We start from the raw sequence: 23,363 nt of genomic DNA on the forward strand, positions 1-23,363 counted from the left end.
GTGAGGTCGCTAGGTGAGTTTGTTGTCATAAATGACCCCTAGGTATTTTAGGGATTAAACCTGCGGTATTATTTTTAGCTGGCAAGTGAGAGACCACAACAGGAGTGTATAGAGGGAAAACAAGGGTGGCGCACTTGCCAACATTTAACTTCAGGTGTAATGCGCTCAACCAGTGCTCAAGTGTGTTCAAATATGACTGCAACAGACCATACAGGGCATGTATATCCGGCGCAGCAGCAAAGAACGCAATATCGTCCGCATAGATGTAAGTGCGTACATGGCGGTGGAGAGGAATTGAGCTCAACAGAATATTAAAGAACACAGGAGAAAGAACAGCTCCTTGCGGTACACCTCGCGTTTGTCTGTACCTCTCTTAATGAACACCATTATGGACGCAAAAGAATTCCCTGTTATAAAGAAATGCAGATAACCATGCAACTATATAATCTGGAAATTGAAGAGACTGTAGCCTATGTATCAGGATGGAGTGTTCTACACTGTCGTAAGCTTTGGCGACGTCTAACGTAACCAAAGCCGCGACCAGGCGTTGACGACGAGCAAGGACAATTCTGCTCTCAAGATCAGCATGTACATTCCATATCGAACACCGTGGCCGGAAACCGAGTTGGCACGGGCTGAGTATAGTTTTGTGGTTCACAATGGCTGACACCCGAATTAGTAACACCCTTTCTATCAACTTTACCACGTTTGATGTTAAAGAAATCGGCCTAATATTATCCAATTCACAGCCTCCACCCTGATTTTTAAGTAAAGGGATCACCTTGGACAGCTTCCACTCAGAAGGTATCCAAGCGTGTTTGAGAGAGTAGTTTATTAGGTGCAATAAGGAGTTGGGAGACTCTTCAAAGAGAATCTTGAGCATCTTTGTGGTAACACCATCAGGACCAGGAGCAGCAGCTGGCAATCTCTGGACAACTTGTGAAAGCTCTGATAGATTTACTTGTGAGGCATTATCATTAGGAATGACTGGTGCAAACAACATTGGACGCAAAGGTAGTAAAGACGAGAACCGCTTTTGCAGGCCTGTGGCAATTAATTCAACCGCCTGGATAGCTTCTTCAGGAGACCAAACTAATGACTGAAAATTATGAGAGGACATGAGCTGTTTCCTAGACCGTAGAAAACCAAATAGTGCACGCCGGTTGCCCGCATTTGAAAGATAATCGAAGTGTTCTGAGTCATATGTTTCCTTCACGCGAGGAACTGTGCGTTTAAAGGTGGCTGCAATAAATTTATAATCACTCCAGTTATTCGGGCATTGGTTATGAAGAAGCTTTTTTATGCTGCCTTCCTCTGCCTGTAATCTCTTATACAGTCCGCATTCCACCAGTTAGAAGAATTCCCTTTTGTTGGCCTCACCAGGAACTCCGGCTTTTTACGGCTTTCCTCTATAGCCAGACACATGCTTGCTGACTGGTGGGCCTCGGCGATGTTAGACACTGAAGCAAGGGCAGGCAACGCCGTCTGAAATCTGTCATAATTTACATGTGACCGCAACTATGAAGACACCTGAGTTACACGACATATGATATCAAAATGAATAGGTATATGGTCACTTGAGGTACCGCTATCAACAGTCGACCAATTCGATACGCCAATTCCAGGACTAATGAACGTGAGATCTAAATCAGATTGAATGTGTGAGCGAATTGATAAGTGGCCGAACATGAATTTAAGCACATCAGGTTGTGATCACAAACCCAGTCCCAAAGGCGCTTGCCGCATGTATTAGTCCTCAAAACCCCACGACACACGGTGAGAATTGAAGTCCCCAGCCACGAGAACTGGGTTTTTACAGTTAACGAGTAAAAAGTCCAGAACTCTAACATCCTGGAATTCATTGGGGAAATAACAATTTGCTATTGAAAATGGAGAGCACCCAGGAAGTACAAAGTGTAGTGCCAAAATCTCACAGTCAGGTGACATTTGTTGAAAAGATACCATAGCCCTGTGGCAAAATTTTGAATAGACTAAAGTTAGTAAACCCCCTCCTCTTGACTGGCGATCCAGGCAAAATGAACGGTAATTTTTTATATTAAAATGTTTCTCGGTTGAAAGCCACGTTTCTTGCAGAATTATGACATCCCGATTAAGCTGGATAGAAATGCAGTGTAAATCTGAGGAAGCTGAAAGAATAGAGCGACAGTTCCACTGCAGAACTCGCAATGACGTTATGGTTGCGAAAGCCTAGCAGCAGCAACTGCCTGCTCCAAAATGTATCCTTGGGTTTGGTGCCAAGCTGCTGCTGCTTTGATTTGCGCTGGGTGCACAGAGAAGACAACGAATGAGACATGGGGGACCCGCTGCGCTTAAGAAGCCGCGCATCAGGCTCCACCTTCTCGGAATCATAGATGATATCAACATCCCTCGAAGTACCCGAGATAGGTACAGCGGAAGGGGCAGGAGTTTGTTCCTGGGGCTGTGATGCTACTGGAATTGTACACCGGATATAAGGAGAGGGAATTGCTGTCGAAAGAGGTGCCAAACCGGCCTGCACGGCATGTGTAAGCTGAGACGCTAGAACGTTTGTAAGGCACTCCGACACACTTGCGACAATCTTTTCTACCATTTTTCACATGGAAGCCTCCACAGCAGCCGCAATTGCCTGGGACAGAGTTGAGTCTAACATGACACCTTGCCGAGCGGTCACACCAGCATAACCGTGGGCACGTTCATTGACCTCTGAAATGGCGTCACGGCGCGAACAGCGTATACTGTCAATTATCTCCACAATTTGGATTTCCTGAGCTCGACAGGGACAATTTGAGTAGTTTTCAGAGTGGGCACCACTGCAAAGGCAACACTTCTCATTCTTCTCAGTGCAGGTGCTCGTTGAATGACCATCCCCACAGTTGCAACACCTCAAGTCGGATTTGCAACCGCCGGCGGTATGTCTATAGCGCCAGCAGTTGTTACACTGCAGAGGCCGAGATGATAACGGGTCTACCCGAAAAATTAGAGGCCATGTCTTGATTTCAGAGGGGCAGGAAGTGTCGGCAAAGGCAGCAATCACTGATTCAGTGGACATCTGAAAGTTGTTTACATCCCGGCTACAGCGGTGCACAGCAACACCTGCAGCCGGCAGAAGCTCAAGAGTCTCTGCCGGAGACAGGGAAGAGTCTACGCCTTGCACAATACCTTTCGTGCACGCCAGATGTTAAGGGATGAAGGAACTTACCCGAAGGGAGGCAAAGGATGAGGAGTTTAGCAAATCTCTTACACAGCCGAGGTCTGGCGATCTGCACAGAATCCCGCCGCGTCCAAACTGGCGTACCTCTGAGATCGACCCATAATGAGCACTGGAGAGCAGACCGAACAGCACCAGAGTTGTTCATCTTGATTACATCACCATCCTTAGGCACCAGCGCGACAGGGATACTGCCGACACCACTGCGCAAAAAAGCTTCCAACGGCAGGAGATCAGGGGACAGAGAAGCCGACCAGAAGGAGCTCCCCTGGCCGGGAGACTGGGTCGAGATAGCCCGGACTTACTGCCTTACCGCGCAAAGACGCAGAGAGAAAAGGCCACAACCAGCCACCCGAAACTTAGCCGATCGTTCCCAGCAGAGCAGAGCTTCCAGAGCTTCCAGAGCGAGAAACGTCCTTCCTCAGCTACAGCGTCCGAACGCCCTCCATGTGTCACGCTATCTAGTATAGCTTGTGCTCGGGCTAGTTGTTTGTATAACTACGGAAGCAGTTGCGGACGCTACTTAGTTACGACACGCACAGGTTAATAATGAATAAAAAGAGGACGGACAACATGGTGCACCTGACCATGTTTTCCGCCATCTTTGCGCCCGTGTTTAGCCTGTGTCTGTCATAATTTTGCAGCATTCGCAAATGTTTATTATAAGGTTTACTACTGCCCAGAAATTCTCGAATCTATTGATGTTTATGCTGTTTTTTATGTGTGCTTATTATTTGTATTACCTTTTTTTTGCTTGTCTGATTGCTGCCGTCTTGTTTCACTCTGTATTACTGGTTACTATGTGATTTTTTTCATTTTTTGTGTATGACTGGCCGCCATCTTGCTGTCATGCCAACTTGCAAGGTGTGGAGACCTCATCAAGCTGTCCGAGCTTTTAGTCCCGCACTCCTCCTTTTCTAAGAAAATAAATTGATTTATTTATTGATTGATTGATTGATTGATTGATTGATAAAAATTTTAGGTAGAGCTGTTAAAAACGACTTGTTCGGCATACCAAATTTGAGCGTAATAGCTGTCCTCGGCAGCTTGGCCCAGATCCTCAGCATCGTTCTTATTTTCCGTTCCGCCACGCTATAGTAGAACTTTCTGACGTGCTAGTTGGTACATTTCTATTAAATAGCGTAGAAGAATAGCTCCTTTCCTCTGTTTCCAAGTTTCCTGTGTTCGTCCTGTTAGCGCAGGCTATTTAATAGCCACGCTATAAAGCCGTGTTTTCTTTCTTTTTATTCTTTTTAGGACTCTTCAAGAGCTATGGTTTTCAGGGTTGGTAGAAAAACATATTATAAATCAGTTTCTTCTAAGCTCGTTCATCATATTTTTCAAATACGTTCGATTATCAGTAATAGATCAGTGAAGAAGTGGACGTTAGCAAAAAGCCAAAAACGCTTCCACTTATTTGTGATTGCATCGTAATTTCGTTTGTCGTTCATGCTGAATGTTTCCTCAAATGTTTGGGGGATGTGGGAAAAACTTCACCGTGGCATGAATAGCCTTGACATGACTTATTTCACACAGGTAAGCAATTGACGATAAGCCTTCAGGGTTATTGGGTAGTATTATAATCAGAATACTTGAAGTTGTGGGAGAAATGCGAGTTGGTTCCCACGCCGCTTGCTTTAACAAACTTTTAAACTTAGTTCTTCCACCTGTTTGCTTCTCAGTTATCCGCAGTTAGTCGTCCTACGTCTAGCCAGTCAGTATTTGCAAAGTTACAATCTCCAAAGAGAATAACTGGTGCAGTACAGTGTTCCTAGTAATAAGGACAAGTATGCAGTTAAATTTATTGGGCAATCCTGGATCAGCGTTTGGGCCCTCTAGCAAATGGTAAGTAGGAAGGTTTTCGGCCGTGGGTCGCAGATTAACCTCGGATACCTCTTACTGGGCTCCTAATTCATGATGTGCCTGAAAAGTTGTGGCAGAAGCGACGCAAAGGCTCCAGCGCCTAAGACGCATACCTTTTCCTTATTTTCCCCGGAATATCACGTGAGTTAGATGGCCAGGCCGAGAAACACCTGGCAGGTATGTCACCCTTCCACTATGTGTATTTTCTCCACTGCGGCTCTAACCCGCACACTGCAGCAGTTGGCACAGCATGAGTATTAATAACATCGTCCACATTGTCTCGCGATATTTCCCAGTCCTACATATTGAGCCAATGAGATTACTCTCCAAGTCTCTAGCTCTTGAGGAACATTTGGCGTGAGCTGCCGATTGCCTGTGACGTCGTGGGATACAACCACCTACTTACCAATGGCAGCAACTTCCGCTCCAGCCATCAGCATTCGCCCTTTGACGTCACCACATCACTGGACAGTGTATTGACCCTTCACAATTAGCTTTTTATTGCCATGCAGGGCGAGGCTGCGGTGATATGCGTGCTTTTCGTGGCCTTTTTACGCAGCTGGGTGAAGTGTGGCGGAGTTTTTTCTTTCTATTTTGTTCTTGCCAGGACGTGGACCGAACCCGACATGCCTGCAGGGGCCCTCGTGCTTACCCATCGAGGTGCCGGAAAACGATGACTTTTACGCACAGTTCAACGTCACACGGCTAGGTATGATGCGGACCTTGACTTGCAGCCAGTGCGGAAATGGTATGCTCCCACTTATGGCCTTTTTCTTTCCTTCCCATCCTAGTGCACATATACAATTCTGTCGAAGTAGACCATCCTTATCGCGTTTCCGTGGTTCGAAACCCTCAGCGGCAGCAATTCACCCCAGAAAACGAAAACGAGTCTTGAGGTCAACCAAGCCTGGTGTGTCGCCTGGACTAGGTGAACTGATCCAGGGATGAATGAAGCCATGCTATTCAAGGTTAGACAACACTAAAAAGACTCACCGAGGCAAGAACAAAGATACGCGCCCATATGCCGGAAAGAGAATTCGTCACCATGATATACTGCTCAGCCGGCCATTCCTGTATAAATACAAAAATTAACACCTGGCCTTCAGCCCCCAGCATCTCCAAAGTAACTGGCCCAGGCGACGTTCCGGCCTGTAGCAAAAAGAAGGGTGCTAAAAACAACTGGATCGAGACAAGTCATCACTGAAATGTTGATCTTGAAACATTGATCCCAAGCTCATTATCGAGTGAGGCTTGGCTTTCTGTGCTGTTTGATGAGCTGTTCTCAAATTTAATGGCTTATCACAAGGATGAGCAAGGTATACACTGTCTGGGGCTACGTGTTCGGTTATCACGATTTACAAGAAGAGCGAGAACCAATGTGTTGTGTGAATTAAGGGATATCTGTTTTCATAGCGTAAGCCTCCCTGCTGTAACTTCTTCTGGCACTGATTGGCAATATCTGAATAAGGAATACATAAATTTTTGGCATTCTCTCAGCGCAAGAAAATAGGAAGCAATATCGAGGAATCCGCGAGCATTAACGTGATGGTGGCAGAACTCGGATATAAGGCTAATAAGGATTCCAAGATGATTTTTTTAATCTTATGCTCCGACATCAACTAACAAAGACGAAATTTTTGAAGGCTTGTATGAAGACGTTGAACCCACAATTAACAGAATGAAAGCCCAGAACACCGTGCTTCGCAACTTCAGCGCAAGAGTGATGCAACAGGCAGGCGAGCAGGCTGCAGAAAGTCGTGGCATAGGCGGCAATAATAGACGAGTGGAATTATTTCTACGGTTTGCAGAATTATAGTGTTAGAATTGTGAATAGCATCAGTAAGACCAAGAAAAGGTAATGGATATAGAAGTGCCTGAATGGAAAGAATAAAAATGAAGTAGACTTCATAGTGGGTCTCCCATATCTACATTGTACAAGATCCGTTGCAGGGAGATGGAAAGATTGTGCTCGAAATACTGGCCATCCTGAATACATCGTGTTTCAAGACGTCAAGCGTACCGGAAGCATGGACGAATGCTAATATCCCATTTCATATCAACCTCCATCGGTAATGATCGGGATGCTAAAGTTAGAAAGCTTTCACACTGTGCAGGCTGCTTCAGCGAATATTTCGTATGATTTATGGCGTTCAGCGCCGGAAAGCGGCTGAGGCTATAAATGACGTTGTAGGAGAAGGCTGCGAATTTTTTCGACCAGCTGTAGTTCTTTAACATGCACTCGCAACTCACAGTGGACGGGCCTCTAGCATTTCGCCTCCTTCAGAATGCCACCACCGCGGCCGGGATTGAAGCCGTGACTTTCGGGTTACCAGCCCAGCAAAATAACCACTGAGCCAACGCGGCGGCTCAGCGAAGGTGAACAAGATGGCGTCTGCGGCACTGTAGTACCAGTGTCGGCAAACATAAAAAATTATTGATTCCTCCTAAATAGTAAGGTGATAAACTTTCATTTAATTGTTAGCGTATTTTTCAGTTGGAATTCAGCGCTTAATGCTAGGTAGATAGTTGGTGCCCGCCGTCAGTAACCCCAATTTCGCTTCTATAATTTTTAAAACACAATTCCATTCGGCGTTGCGGCTCAACAAGTTCCCGCCTTCACGCGCGCATTTCAAACATCGCGTTTCTTCGGCGCAAGGACTGCTACGCCGAAGATTGACTTCACTCCGTGGCGCACATTCCGCGTGATCTTCTTTTTAAACGGCCATAAGTGCGATGCTAACCGCCAAAGTTTCTTGACGCTGCTCTCTGCTTCATGGCTGACGGGAGAGTGATGATAGCGTGACACATGTGTCATACAGTGAAGTCAACTGGTAGTAAACTGTAGTCAACTGTAGTAAAGTCAGCGCGAACCGCGCAGCATCTCGAACAATGGTCGGCAGTGAACAACAACGTTTATTGCCCAGAACCGCGATTATATACCCTCTCGTACTGAGAGGGTTACAGAAGAGGGAGAGAAGCATGAACGATAGGAACTCAGGCCAATAGGGGGGCGTGCGGCTGCCTTCGCTGGTCAGCACAAACCAAACAATTACAACATTTCTCCTCCCTTAAAAGTGAAACCGCTGTACCGGTTTTCTTATTCTGGTCGATCGTCTGAGCGTGGGCTGCAGGGGGTCAGTCAATCCCGCCGGAACCACTGGACGCTCCGTGATTGCTGGAGATGGTACTTCACTCTGGTCGGCTGCTAGCGGCTGAGGGCTTTGTTCTTGTTCCGACCCAGTGGTACTGGGCGTATGCACAGGTGACAGATCCGCACTGGTCACCTGGTCAGGACCGCCTTCTAACTGCGCTCTTGCAGTGGCCTCTACAGACGCAGTCCCTGGCGTAAACTCTTGACGACGGCGGACTTGGTCGACGTGGCGCTGCACTGCTCCGGTTGGCGTGTTCACTGTTACCATTCTCGCCCCCGAAGTGGTCTGTACCCTCCCAGGCACCCATCTTTTGCCGGTGCCGTAATTTCGCACGTATACGCTGCTGCCTGGCGAGATGGTCCAGTCGTGAGCGTCCGACGACGAGTCCACAGCTCTGGGTGGGAGACATGTGTCTAGTCGGGAACGCAGCTGATAGCCGAGAAGCATCTCGGAAGGTGACCTTCCTTCTCTTTGGGCGGTCCGCCTGTAATTGAATAACAACCGCATGAGGTTATCTTCCAGCTGTCCGTCTCCCATTTTCCGCAACCCGTCCTTCACGGTCCGAACCGCTCTTTCTGCTGCTCCGTTAGATTGGGGATGGAAAGGCGCAGTGCGCAGGTGCACGATATTGTTTTTCGATATGAAAGCGGCGAATTCTTGACTTGTGAATTGTGTGCCATTATCGGACACGATTGTGCGTGGCACGCCAAACCGGCAAAACATGCTCCTTAAGCATCGGATTGTACTAGCTGTATTTGCGTGCTGCAAGGGTACTGCTTCAATCCACTTCGTGTGGGCATCAACCACTATTAGTATCATCTTGCCTGCTAACGGGCCTGCAAAATCGATGTGTATACGAGACCACCGGACCGCTGTCTTTGGACAACTCACTGGTGTGGCTGCCGTAGGCATTGGCAGGCTTTGCACGCAGTTGCGGCACTGCGCAGACAAGTTTTGAATGTCCCTGTCCAGGCCTGGCCACCAAAATAATGACCGCGCGACTGATTTCATTGACGAGGAGCCCTGATGCGTTTCATGTAGCAGCTGCAGCATCCGTTCCCGCGCTTTCCGCGGTATCACCACTCTGTTGCCCCAGTAGATCAGACGGTGAGCCAACGATAGCTCCAGCTTACGATCAAAAAACGGCAACAAGTCTGGCGCCATTCCTTTAGTGGTTTGAGGCCATCCATGCAAAATGAAGTGCGTGACACTGGCTAACATCGGGTCCTTGGCCGTCAGCTCCTGCAATTCGTGCGTCGTCACTATACCTTCTTCCAGGGATTCCAATGAAAGGACATATTCCGGCGGTTCACCATCGGTCCCCGGTTCCATAGTCGGCGCTGGTAGCCTGCTGAGGGCATCTGCTGTCAGCAGCTGTTTCCCTGGCACGTACTGTAGCTTGTACTGGTAGCCACCCAAGAATAGCGCCCACCGTTGAATTCGCGCGGCAGCCATCGGTGGCGTCTGGCGGTCAGGTCTGAGCAGTCCCAGCAGTGGTTGATGGTCGGTCACCGGGGTAAACTGCCGACCTAGAAGATAGTCACGAAAGCGAGAAACGCCAAAGATGAGGGCTAGTGCTTCTCGCTCCAGCTGGGAGTAGTTTTGTTCTGCTTTTGTAAGTGTTCTGGAACGGAACCCAATTGGCCTGTGCTCATTTCCTATCGAATGAAACAGCACTGCGCCCACACCATACGGAGATGCGTCACACTCTAGTTTCAGCTCCTTGTTAGGATCAAAATGCACGAGAATTTGTGCATTTTTGAGGCTTTGTTTAGCTCGCTCGAACGCCAACTGCTGCGGCTGTAGCCACTCCCAACGGCTTCCTTTTTCCATGAGCCGATATAACGGGCTGAGCACAGTCGACATATTCGGCAGAAACCGTGCGTAGTACGTGAGCATACCAAGGAACGAACGTAGCTCGCTCACGTTACTCGGGCGCGGGGCTTGCATGATGGCGTCTACGTTCTTTTCCATAGGGTGTAGGCCTTGTCGATCGATACGATGCCCGAGGTAAGTCACTGAAGGCTGCCGGAACTTGCATTTGTCGGCCCTAAGCTTGACACCATGCTCTCGGAATCGTTCCAACACTTTCTTGAGCCGCGCTTCCTTGTCCCCTTTGCCTTCTGACACTAACACGTCGTCAAGGTAAGCTTGGACGCCTGGTAGCCCGCCGAGTACAGCGTCCATCTTCCTTTGAAATATAGCTGGGGCAGAAGCTATACCAAACGGGAGTCTGTTGTAACGAAAAAGTCCGCGATGTGTGTTAATGATACAAAGTCCGCGTGACGCTTCGTCAAGGGGCACTTGGTTGTACGCGTCCTTCAAATCCAAGGTGCTAAAGTATTCACCTCCATTTAAGTTTGCGAACATGTCCTCGATCACTGGAAGAGGGTAATGCTCGATATCACAGGCAGGGTTAAGCGTGACTTTGAAGTCTCCGCATATTCTTACGGTGCCATCTTTCTTCAAGACAACTACGATGGGCGTAGCCCATTCTGAATGTTGCACAGGAGATAAGACACCAAGGGACAATAACCGATCAATTTCACGAGAGACCTTATCACGGAAAGCGTAAGGAAGTGATCTGGCCTTACAGAATTTCGGTGTCGCCGTTTCCTTTAGTTTTAGGCTGGCTGGCGGTCCCTTGATGAGCCCCTGGTCTATCGAAAAAACATCCTTATACTCAGCGAGCAGTCTGTTCACCATGTGGTCACTCGGCGTGTTTCCTGTTGTCGAATCCGGCGCAGTGAGTTCTTCCATCGTAACACCCGTCTTGCCAAGTGCCGCAATCAGATCGCGGCCGCATAGACTCGGTCCTGAACAGTCAAGCACCACGAGTGGACAGGTTACAGACACGTTCTTGAATTGCACCGGAAGTTCAAGTTCGCCAAGCACCGGCAGTTGTCCCGCGTAACATGACAACTTCACATGCGGCGATTTCAAGCGTGGCCACTGCGCTCTGTGTCGGTCGTAAACGTTCCGTGATATGACGCACACCGGGGATCCTGTGTCCACTTCCATGTCTAGATCTATTTCCCCCCACCGAAATGTGCGGCGTAACGGTGGTTCCAGGCCGTTTTTCCTACCAGAAATTAGCGTCCAGATGTGTGCCTCATCCTTGTTCTCGTTTCTAGACGCGGTTTCAACTGTCAGTGTCTTGACACTCGCGGTTCGCCTAGCAGCATTTTCATCTGTTCTCGCCCTGTAGCATTTCTTCGCCAAATGACCACGTTGCCTGCAGCGGAAACACCGTGCGTTAGCCCAGCGGCAGGCGTTATCATCGTGCTTCGTGCTTCCACATCGTCCGCACTCTTGCGCTGCCCCGCTGGTATCTCGCGACGAAGAGCGATGACTGGCTTGCATTCTTAGCACCGTTGGTGGTGCTCCACTGATATCGTTTGCATCGTTCTCGGCTGTTTCTGCTGCTATTGCCAGCGCTTCGGCCTCCTCCAGCGTCAAGTCTTTCTTCGCCAGTAACTGCTTGCGTAGGTTAGTTGAGCGTACACCGCAAACAATTCTATCCCGCAGCATTCGGTCTAGCGCACTCCCAAAGTTGCAGCCGTCTGCTATGCGCCGTATTTCGACCAGAAATGCGCGCACTGCCTCACCCTCTTGCTGGCAACGGGTGAAAAATTTATAGCTCTCCGCTATCTCGTGACGCTTCGGGTCGTAGTAGCTGTTTAAAGCTGCGACTGCTTCATCATAGGTGAGGGAATTCGGTGTCCGGGGTGCAATCCGTCCCGCTAACACTTGCACCGTCTGCGTGCTGAGTGCTGCCACAAGCAAGGCTCGCTGCTGCTTTGAGTCAGTAATAGCATTGGCTTCAAAATATGCTTCTGCCCTTATAAGGTACGCTTTCCACTTATCTGACGTGTCGTCGAAGGTCGGGAGCTGCAGGCTGGTCATAGTTCTCGTCGGTGCTTCAAGTTGCGACAGGCTGTCGGCTTCAACTTTTACCGCATGGGTAGTTTCCGCACTCGTCGCCACTGTAGTAAAGTCAGCGCGAACCGCGCAGCATCTCGAACAATGGTCGGCAGTGAACAACAACGTTTATTGCCCAGAACCGCGATTATATACCCTCTCGTACTGAGAGGGTTACAGAAGAGGGAGAGAAGCATGAACGATAGGAACTCAGGCCAATAGGGGGGCGTGCGGCTGCCTTCGCTGGTCAGCACAAACCAAACAATTACAACATTTCTCCTCCCTTAAAAGTGAAACCGCTGTACCGGTTTTCTTATTCTGGTCGATCGTCTGAGCGTGGGCTGCAGGGGGTCAGTCAATCCCGCCGGAACCACTGGACGCTCCGTGATTGCTGGAGATGGTACTTCACTCTGGTCGGCTGCTAGCGGCTGAGGGCTTTGTTCTTGTTCCGACCCAGTGGTACTGGGCGTATGCACAGGTGACAGATCCGCACTGGTCACCTGGTCAGGACCGCCTTCTAACTGCGCTCTTGCAGTGGCCTCTACAGACGCAGTCCCTACCGTAAACTCTTGACGACGGCGGACTTGGTCGACGTGGCGCTGCACTGCTCCGGTTGGCGTGTTCACTGTTACCATTCTCGCCCCCGAAGTGGTCTGTACCCTCCCAGGCACCCATCTTTTGCCGGTGCCGTAATTTCGCAAGTATACGCTGCTGCCTGGCGAGATGGTCCAGTCGTGAGCGTCCGACGACGAGTCCACAGCTCTGGGTGGGAGACATGTGTCTAGTCGGGAACGCAGCTGATAGCCGAGAAGCATCTCGGAAGGTGACCTTCCTTCTCTTTGGGCGGTCCGCCTGTAATTGAATAACAACCGCATGAGGTTATCTTCCAGCTGTCCGTCTCCCATTTTCCGCAACCCGTCCTTCACGGTCCGAACCGCTCTTTCTGCTGCTCCGTTAGATTGGGGATGGAAAGGCGCAGTGCGCAGGTGCACGATATTGTTTTTCGATATGAAAGTGGCGAATTCTTGACTTGTGAATTGTGTGCCATTATCGGACACGATTGTGCGTGGCACGCCAAACCGGCAAAACATGCTCCTTAAGCATCGGATTGTACTAGCTGTATTTGCGTGCTGCAAGGGTACTGCTTCAATCCACTTCGTGTGGGCATCAACCACTATTAGTATCATCTTGCCTGCTAACGGGCCTGCAAAATCGATGTCTATACGAGACCACCGGACCGCTGTCTTTGGCCAACTCACTGGTGGGGCTGCCGTAGGCATTGGCAGGCTTTGCACGCAGTTGCGGCACTGCGCAGACAAGTTTTGAATGTCCCTGTCCAGGCCTGGCCACCAAAATAATGACCGCGCGACTGATTTCATTGACGAGGAGCCCTGATGCGTTTCATGTAGCAGCTGCAGCATCCGTTCCCGCGCTTTCCGCGGTATCACCACTCTGTTGCCCCAGTAGATCAGACGGTGAGCCAACGATAGCTCCAGCTTACGATCAAAAAACGGCAACAAGTCTGGCGCCATTCCTTTAGTGGTTTGAGGCCATCCATGCAAAATGAAGTGCGTGACACTGGCTAACATCGGGTCCTTGGCCGTCAGCTCCTGCAATTCGTGCGTCGTCACTATACCTTCTTCCAGGGATTCCAATGAAAGGACATATTCCGGCGGTTCACCATCGGTCCCCGGTTCCATAGTCGGCGCTGGTAGCCTGCTGAGGGCATCTGCTGTCAGCAGCTGTTTCCCTGGCACGTACTGTAGCTTGTACTGGTAGCCACCCAAGAATAGCGCCCACCGTTGAATTCGCGCGGCAGCCATCGGTGGCGTCTGGCGGTCAGGTCTGAGCAGTCCCAGCAGTGGTTGATGGTCGGTCACCAGGGTAAACTGCCGACCTAGAAGATAGTCACGAAAGCGAGAAACGCCAAAGATGAGGGCTAGTGCTTCTCGCTCCAGCTGCGAGTAGTTTTGTTCTGCTGTTGTAAGTGTTCTGGAACGGAACCCAATTGGCCTGTGCTCATTTCCTATCGAATGAAACAGCACTGCGCCCACACCATACGGAGATGCGTCACTCTAGTTTCAGCTCCTTGTTAGGATCAAAATGCACGAGAATTTGTGCATTTTTGAGGCTTTGTTTAGCTCGCTCGAACGCCAACTGCTGCGGCTGTAGCCACTCCCAACGGCTTCCTTTTTCCATGAGCCGATATAACGGGCTGAGCACAGTCGACATATTCGGCAGAAACCGTGCGTAGTACGTGAGCATACCAAGGAACGAACGTAGCTCGCTCACGTTACTCGGGCGCGGGGCTTGCATGATGGCGTCTACGTTCTTTTCCATAGGGTGTAGGCCTTGCCGATCGATACGATGCCCGAGGTAAGTCACTGAAGGCTGCCGGAACTTGCATTTGTCGGCCCTAAGCTTGACACCATGCTCTCGGAATCGTTCCAACACTTTCTTGAGCCGCGCTTCCTTGTCCCCTTTGCCTTCTGACACTAACACGTCGTCAAGGTAAGCTTGGGCGCCTGGTAGCCCGCCGAGTACAGCGTCCATCTTCCTTTGAAATATAGCTGGGGCAGAAGCTATACCAAACGGGAGTCTGTTGTAACGAAAAAGTCCGCGATGTGTGTTAATGATACAAAGTCCGCGTGACGCTTCGTCAAGGGGCACTTGGTTGTACGCGTCCTTCAAATCCAAGGTGCTAAAGTATTCACCTCCATTTAAGTTTGCGAACATGTCCTCGATCACTGGAAGAGGGTAATGCTCGATATCACAGGCAGGGTTAAGCGTGACTTTGAAGTCTCCGCATATTCTTACGGTGCCATCTTTCTTCAAGACAACTACAATGGGCGTAGCCCATTCTGAATGTTGCACAGGAGATAAGACACCAAGGGACAATAACCGATCAATTTCACGAGAGACCTTATCACGGAAAGCGTAAGGAAGTGATCTGGCCTTACAGAATTTCGGTGTCGCCGTTTCCTTTAGTTTTAGGCTGGCTGGCGGTCCCTTGATGAGCCCCTGGTCTATCGAAAAAACATCCTTATACTCAGCGAGCAGTCTGTTCACCATGTGGTCACTCGGCGTGTTTCCTGTTGTCGAATCCGGCGCAGTGAGTTCTTCCATCGTAACACCCGTCTTGCCAAGTGCCGCAATCAGATCGCGGCCGCATAGACTCGGTCCTGAACAGTCAAGCACCACGAGTGGACAGGTTACAGACACGTTCTTGAATTGCACCGGAAGTTCAAGTTCGCCAAGCACCGGCAGTTGTCCCGCGTAACATGACAACTTCACATGCGGCGATTTCAAGCGTGGCCACTGCGCTCTGTGTCGGTCGTAAACGTTCCGTGATATGACGCACACCGGGGATCCTGTGTCCACTTCCATGTCTAGATCTATTTCCCCCCACCGAAATGTGCGGCGTAACGGTGGTTCCAGGCCGTTTTTCCTACCAGAAATTAGCGTCCAGATGTGTGCCTCATCCTTGTTCTCGTTTCTAGACGCGGTTTCAACTGTCAGTGTCTTGACACTCGCGGTTCGCCTAGCAGCATTTTCATCTGTTCTCGCCCTGTAGCATTTCTTCGCCAAATGACCACGTTGCCTGCAGCGGAAACACCGTGCGTTAGCCCAGCGGCAGGCGTTATCATCGTGCTTCGTGCTTCCACATCGTCCGCACTCTTGCGCTGCCCCGCTGGTATCTCGCGACGAAGAGCGATGACTGGCTTGCATTCTTAGCACCGTTGGTGGTGCTCCACTGATATCGTTTGCATCGTTCTCGGCTGTTTCTGCTGCTATTGCCAGCGCTTCGGCCTCCTCCAGCGTCAAGTCTTTCTTCGCCAGTAACTGCTTGCGTAGGTTAGTTGAGCGTACACCGCAAACAATTCTATCCCGCAGCATTCGGTCTAGCGCACTCCCAAAGTTGCAGCCGTCTGCTATGCGCCGTATTTCGACCAGAAATGCGCGCACTGCCTCACCCTCTTGCTGGCAACGGGTGAAAAATTTATAGCTCTCCGCTATCTCGTGACGCTTCGGGTCGTAGTAGCTGTTTAAAGCTGCGACTGCTTCATCATAGGTGAGGGAATTCGGTGTCCGGGGTGCAATCCGTCCCGCTAACACTTGCACCGTCTGCGTGCTGAGTGCTGCCACAAGCAAGGCTCGCTGCTGCTTTGAGTCAGTAATAGCATTGGCTTCAAAATATGCTTCTGCCCTTATAAGGTACGCTTTCCACTTATCTGACGTGTCGTCGAAGGTCGGGAGCTGCAGGCTGGTCATAGTTCTCGTCGGTGCTTCAAGTTGCGACAGGCTGTCGGCTTCAACTTTTACCGCATGGGTAGTTTCCGCACTCGTCGCCACTGTAGTAAAGTCAGCGCGAACCGCGCAGCATCTCGAACAATGGTCGGCAGTGAACAACAACGTTTATTGCCCAGAACCGCGATTATATACCCTCTCGTACTGAGAGGGTTACAGAAGAGGGAGAGAAGCATGAACGATAGGAACTCAGGCCAATAGGGGGGCGTGCGGCTGCCTTCGCTGGTCAGCACAAACCAAACAATTACAACACGTTGCAGCATGCGCGCCAAAAGACACGCCATGTTCGAAATGTGTGCTGAAAGGCAAGAATTTTTTAGCCACAACGCCTGAAGGAATCGCGTTTTCTAATCTTCAAAAAGTGAAACGGCTATTAATCTCTGCAAACCACAAATATTCAGTTTCAAACAAGCGGCCAGTTGCAACAGTTAAAACTTGGTGGCCGTCTTAACCACATTCTTTAAAATTGGTAGCGGTTAAACGTAGTTAAACCGAGAAGACACGCGAAAGCACGTGTTCATTCTTCAATTGTAGGAGGCACTTAAAGGTATCAACATCCCACTCGTTATCATCATCATCACTGAAGTTTAGTTCACTCCCCCACAAACATCTTTCCCACATTTATTATCAACGTCATCATTCCGCTTAAACTCACTGGAAACTCGTCAAGTTTATTTGCAATTAGCCCTACCCAGTGCCAGAGGCGCCAGCCCAATGCCAGCATGTTTCCTAATCTTATCCACACATCTGTTTAGTGCCTCCAGCAACACTTCGCTTTCCTTACTTTCCAGTCTCTTAAAAGAGCATCGAATCGCATCATCTGCAATACAAGCGGCGCAAAATCTATATCCGCTTATTATTTTCCTCTCGGATATCATTAGCTTGAGTGTGTTCTCTAATTTCTTTTCAAGGGTTACACCTGTAAAATGTCTTCTCACATGCCCCCACGTTGAAAAGAATTAATTTTCAAGCTTTTCTGCAGCCTCCAAGCTCCGGTGCAGCCGCGTTTACCAGCAGGATCGTTCTCTTTCTTGAGGGCTCCTTCCACCGAAAAAAAAGTAGAAATTCAGTGGACAGTGCCACAAGCTAACAGATGCTTCCACTGATGCCTTCAGGAACGCAAATATTCGTGCAAACTGGTCGCCAGCTAGATAACGAATTAGCATAAATGGACACCTCTTTAATCAGGATGTGGATGAAAATAATAATTCAAAAGAAGCTAAGGGATAAGCACAAAATGACACCACCTTAAAATGGCAAACTTTGTCTGCTGCAACAAACAAACAACGCACACTTCACAAGCGCATTAAATCCATCCACGTTAAAATCATAGACTCTTAGATAACATAGAAACTGTCCCTTTAGAAAGCAAGCTCCTCAATTCTGTTTTCAAATTAAAACTAACCGTCATGAACCCAATGGATATTAAAACAGAGGAGGAAATCGAATAATAGAAAAGTCTTGCTTATATTGGCGCAAAAGTTATACTAGGATTCAAAACGTTAGGTTATAAAAATATTTCAAAATCAGATAGTAATATTCGTTATGAGGCTGGTTGGTACATTATCAGCGTTCTTTTTCGCGCACACTAAGCGACACAAACCTCACAGGATTGTAAGTTGCGTATGTAAGCGCTAATTAAACGACACAGACGACACTGTGTCGTCGTTGTGTGCTCTACAAAGAACTCTGAGAATCAGAACAGTCCAGCGCCACTCAAGAGACCACGCGCAATGAAACATGGAACTTGCTACCCTGTGAACAGCCTTTTCGCGTGCGGGCATTGTCTCAAGCGGTTGAAGTTGTTTGCATTTCTTATTGCTCTATTCAATACAAGCAGAATCAGACCACTCGCGACACTGCCTATCTCTTTACCGCATGCAGCATATCTCACAGCCCTCCTGTCACTACATGCATACTATCAATCAACACGGTGAATTTGGTTTCTCGATGTCCAAAATGTAATATATGGAATTTAGCATACTGTTTTCTCTCGTGCAGGACCCATCTATCAGGAGAACCAGCAGACTTCCTACATAGACCTTTCTCAAGTGTACGGATACAATGACCAGGTGGTAAAACCTCTGCGGAAATACCGGGGTGGTGCGTGCTCTTCCGATCTCTCATAACAGTCCTGAGTAACTAGCGTAATCTTTGCTTACGACGGTAGCCTTAGCACTAAAGCAGGAAACACGGCTCTGGCTGTATCTATAAAGCGTGCCGAAGATATAATCCTGGTGCCTGCGGAAGTTAGTGCTTAATTTTTGACGCGAATCCCATCGCAAACAGGCCTGCTGCTGAGCCAAGACGTGGGCGGCGTCGAGTACCTACCCAACAGCAACTTCCCTTACGTGGACAACTGCAGCATACCCGAGCAGAACGCTTTTTGTGCGCAAACAGGTGCGTGGGCTGGGCCATCAATTTTCTGTTAATTTTTGTGACTGCCGTGCTTTTAGCTCCCTGTTCACCGAAGTAACCAAGTGCTAAGGCACAACACAAAAACGCTTAGTAACCATTTTCAAGAAGTACTGGCATTAATTATATAACCAGTATGAGACTATGTCATCAATTTTGTCGGTGCCCCATTTTTGCACTCTGAACTTTGTTCACAGTATCGTGGACGACGGCTTCAGTATTCTAATGAGGTTCGCGAGTGACAATCGCGTCAGCGTGCGACGATCACAGTGGGCATAATAAACACCATGGTCGGCTAAGACTAGCCGCATTCTACCGAGGTCATCTCTAGAGTTATATATAACCCACTGAAGCTATTCTTTCACGCTTAACCAAGCGACAACGCTCGTAGCGCGTTCCGTAAAACCAACTGGTCCAAAGCCGTCCTGAATAATTGTTTCAGCACGCCTCAGTAAACCGCAAGATTTTGAGTCTTGCTGCACAAGATTTCATAATCAACAGCCTAAAGCATGCCGAATTCCGCACTGAGACACTTCAGGCTTGATATTCTATAGAAAACTTTTTTTTATTTACATGAACAGCAAAGGGGAGTTTGGTGATAGTGTGCGGCTCCGGCTACTCCTTTTCAACAATACATAGTAACCACTTGGTCCAATGGTGTATAGTTCAAAATAACATAAAACAAACACAAACAGTACACAACGTAAAAACAAAGTACAAACGTCAGTAAAAGTAACAATAATGAGACAACAAAAACACGTTGAGTGTTAAAAGAACAGTAGACAATACAATATACATAATAGATATGAATAAATAAGGAGAGAAGAACAAGAAATAAGCTGATTTGCATTACGCATAGCAAAAATAAACAACAACGCTATTAAAGCACTCACCAAAAACAGAAAAAAACAAAAATAGGTTTGCAGCAAACGCAGCAAAAGCAAATAACAAAGATCTTGAAGCACTCACACACAGGGAGGCAAGAGCTCTAGCATTTACTCCAATTCTACCAAGCAAGTACTTCCCAAGGATACTGTTGTCCTCGAGGAATGCTATCAATGCCACAAGTGCTCGCTTTTGTAGTTCACATATCGGTCACGGGCCTAAGGCTTTTTGTAGACTTAAGGGTATTTTATCAAGAGCGCTTCAGTCTCTATTCAGCCGCGACCTGGGGTTGTCGTGCACTCTGTAATCCAATAATAGATGGGTCACATCCTCGTTTTCTTACAGAAAACTTCTTTCAAAAGACCGGCTCCCTGGCCAATGACAACACGCAGTGTTCGTTGAAGGCTATTTTTTAAACTACTTGTAGAACGCCGGCTTTAAAAAACTATCACAAAGAGGAAGGCAGATCGCTGATCCATGGCGGGTGTGTTTTTCTGCGCGTACAACGTCTCGTGAACTGCAGTAATGTTCCGTCTACCCCCAGGCGACCCTCGCGGCAACCAGCAGCCGGGCTTGCTATCCATGCACACGCTGTGGGTGCGGGAACACAACCGAATCGCTCGCCGACTGGCCGCCATCAACTCGCACTGGGAGGATGAGACGCTGTTTCAAGTGACCAAGTGAGTTAAGTAAACAAGGCAGGGGAAGCCTCAGGGTGCTTCCCACCAGGGGACTTGTCTTCTTTGAGGCAAAGCGTTCATGTGGGGTTTAAACAGGGCCCTCACTCCGGGGATAAAGACCCTGTGAGGGGGAAGAGGGCCTTCCTCTTTGGAGTGAAGGCCCTATGTAAACCCCACCAACGATGAAGGCTTTACCCAGACAAAGACAAGCACTCTTGTCTAAGCATTTTCAGGCACCCTGAAGTTTGCCTCTTCCTTGTTCTGTGTGCGTCAAGAAGCAATCTGCCTGCTCTTTCTTTACCAAGTGAGTTGAGGCCGTTTTGTAATGGAACTATTTGCCCATACTAGGGTAGCACATTTCTAAGCGGTATTACAACATTCAAGACAAGGCATTTTTAAATACTTTTCCGGGTGATATCATTAGCATGCTGCCGTAACGCAACCTGTATTTTCCTATTGTTGTTCATTCACCTGAATATGATACAAGAATACGCATAGAAGCATTCAGTGTTTTGTGTTTCCATTCAGACGCACTAAAACAGCTCAGAAAATTTTGGTGAAAGCTGCAAGAGAATAAGGCGCCACCGCAAAACCAAAGCGCCTCTATAAAGCCTCTATAAAGGCTGAAGGCTCCCTTTATAGAGGACGTTCTACACAGTGTCCCATCCTGTGCGGTTTCCCTGCCCCAGACTGCCGCCTGCCGATCTACACCATCTTCCCCTGCTAACCCTCAGGAGCGACATGTCTCGTTCCGGCTATCAGCTCCCTCAGGCTATAGTATCAACAACCGAAGTGGTACATGCGTGGGTCCAGTCAGGCCTTTCCTTAAACGCTTGACTGATTAACAGCACACGGTCCACAACATCCGTGTTTTGTCATATACTGTGTTCCGCCCGAAATCGAAATGGGTCAACATGCGCAGTCTTCTCTTGAACCTCGTGTTACCTCTGTGCGAGACAATCTCTATAACACCCTCTTCCTTCTTAAACCCAGATCCATTTCGCAAGGTTCAGTAACAAATTCTTCTGGTGTTAACGTAGACCTCACTGAACCTGCACGGTGCCTGAACCAACTTTTCGACATCGATTTTAACCAACGCAGGCGAATTTTTCGGCAGATTTACTAGCCTATCAGTTAAGATATTATGTAGTTATAGGCGTTTATTGATTTCATTCTAAGCAGTTGACCTCTGTGATTACTCAACCTTGTTAGTTGCATCAATTGCTTACAAAATCTGGAAACTTATGTGAAACAGGTTAATCTTACTCGCGATTCGTCAGTTAAAATTTTAAGTTTTACAATGAACACAGGGGCTTCAAAGCTGCTCAAACAAGCGCAACTCCCATCTCATGAAGCCTGACAGCCCATCCCGTGCATCGCACCCAAGGCTAACGGCACCAGAATTAAGACCGCCCGCTGTCTCTCTGCGCCAGTTGATTGGCTTGTTTGGATGCATGACGCCAAGAAATTACTCTTACGCAGTAAGGGCACCAATAGTTGTTCAACATCTCAAGAAGGCTGCTTGCTCGTTGTCAGCTATCTTCAGCATACATATACTGCAAACATTTTGCAATAAGACACACAGGAATACTTTGCAGCGGATATTTTTTTTATGTCACCTCATCACCCTCTGGTCAATAAAAATTTTTGTAATCCGGCGGTTGCCACGCATCGTCTCTGGAACTTGTGGCCGCACGAATGTTCTAAAAATGCGATAAGAGTTGCAGCATTTGAAATTGAGCAACTTTCCCAGGCTTCTCGTTTCCGTGCTTCCACAGAGTTGGTTTCCTTCACCCGTACTGGCAACAAACCTTGGAAAGCGAAATTTTCTTTCTCCTCCGGTTTTATGTAGAGGTGGGGGGCACTTCACATCTCACTGTTATAGCCCGCCCGAAAAGGTATTTTTGCTTGCTTTTCCTAGTGAACGTATTTACAGCGGTGCATTCATAAACTTGCGAGAGTGATCCTGTCGTCTCAAGGCAGCTGGGTATGCGTCGAACAATTTTCAGTATCAGAGGGCGGCAATGCGGAATCGCGCATGCAACATTCTGCCGGAATTGTGGGCCACCTTATACGGTATAATACAAAGCAGTCAGTGATGTTAACGGTAAACGCGTTGCAGAGTGCCCATACTTCACAGTTACTTAGTGGACCACACAAAAATACTAAAATCTGTTCTTTTTGTTCCCAATATGAACGCAACTGTCTGCCAATCGCCCAGGAACCAAAATGAGAGACAAATGAAATATTTACTGGCATCAACGTCACAGCTGCGCCTTAGGAAATTAGTGAAATTTACCACCATATTGGCTTTGTCTAAAGTATATGCGAACGGGATCTGATTTGAATTTTCTCCGCCTTTCAAGCCACAAATAGGTGTATCATTTTGGAGAGACAAAAAAATTGATTTATCTATCTACTGAGGTTGTGTATTTTAGACGCCCGAACCGCAGAGGAATCGTTTAAAGCGCTGATTCCCACCTTGCTAACTGGACGACGCGAGAGTCATTTACCCACCGTTGTAGTTTTAAACAGGGCAAATATTTTGCTACCCAGAAATTTCAACAACGCTTTCCTGCCATAGTATCTGACTCGGCTTGTACCTCTCGCTTCTGATAGGGCATACAGACCAAGCTCACAGCTAAGTCCCATTGAGACCCGGAACCACCTCTGTCGTAAAACTGAAACCTGAGCTAGTTAATTATCTTTACAGTGATGACGAAAACAGCCCTGTAAAAACGGGATTCAAAAATAAAGCGCAGGTGACGCTGCCGGTAACTCGTTACAATTTTACTGGAAAGTAACCGTTAATCAGCAATAACTGAGGCAACATCGCTCAAAAACCTACTTGTCAACCATGCAACGTTACCGAATCTTTACTGGCGCATTTATACCCACTTCGTCTGTAGGCAGAGTTCACAAATTTGTGCA

The 23,363-nt window shown here is 48.2% G+C and overlaps 2 protein-coding genes across 3 annotated transcripts in view; one reads left to right on the forward strand and one right to left on the reverse strand.

Moving 5' to 3' along the window:
• Positions 1–23,363, forward strand: part of LOC144108624 (chorion peroxidase-like) — a 57,555-nt gene that overhangs the window by 11,894 nt on the left and 22,298 nt on the right. Inside the window, exons 2-5 of the mRNA XM_077641813.1 lie at positions 5,679–5,819; positions 18,454–18,555; positions 18,742–18,852; positions 20,297–20,432. Of these exons, the coding sequence (XP_077497939.1) occupies positions 5,679–5,819; positions 18,454–18,555; positions 18,742–18,852; positions 20,297–20,432 (490 nt within the window). The remainder of the gene's footprint in view (positions 1–5,678; positions 5,820–18,453; positions 18,556–18,741; positions 18,853–20,296; positions 20,433–23,363) is intronic.
• LOC144106167 (uncharacterized) lies at positions 12,843–16,689 on the reverse strand. 2 transcript variants are annotated; one of them, XM_077638906.1, is made up of 3 exons: positions 15,105–16,689; positions 13,781–14,041; positions 12,843–12,996 (listed from the first exon to the last, which is right to left on the reverse strand). In XM_077638906.1, the coding sequence occupies exons 1-3, from the start codon at positions 16,414–16,416 to the stop codon at positions 12,926–12,928; spliced, it is 1,644 nt and encodes a 547-aa protein (XP_077495032.1). In that variant the 5' UTR covers positions 16,417–16,689; the 3' UTR covers positions 12,843–12,925. The 2 variants fall into 2 exon arrangements, with proteins under 2 accessions (XP_077495032.1, XP_077495033.1); XM_077638907.1 differs by lacking the exon at positions 13,781–14,041.

The sequence above is a fragment of the Amblyomma americanum genome, chromosome 10 (assembly GCF_052857255.1).
Source record: "Amblyomma americanum isolate KBUSLIRL-KWMA chromosome 10, ASM5285725v1, whole genome shotgun sequence".
Taxonomy (NCBI): Eukaryota; Metazoa; Arthropoda; class Arachnida; order Ixodida; family Ixodidae; genus Amblyomma; species Amblyomma americanum.

What these genes read in the sequence shown, in the direction of transcription:
- LOC144106167 (XM_077638906.1), bottom strand. Translation starts at nt 16,416, where the DNA reads ATGACCAGCCTGCAGCTCCCGACCTTCGACGACACGTCAGATAAGTGG. An exon ending in AACGGCGACACCGAAATTCT is followed by an intron (nt 14,042 to 15,104) that starts GTAAGGCCAGAT and finishes ACTATCTTCTAG; the next exon opens with GTCGGCAGTTTACCCTGGTG. An exon ending in ATTGGAATCCCTGGAAGAAG is followed by an intron (nt 12,997 to 13,780) that starts GTATAGTGACGA and finishes ATTCAATTACAG; the next exon opens with GCGGACCGCCCAAAGAGAAG.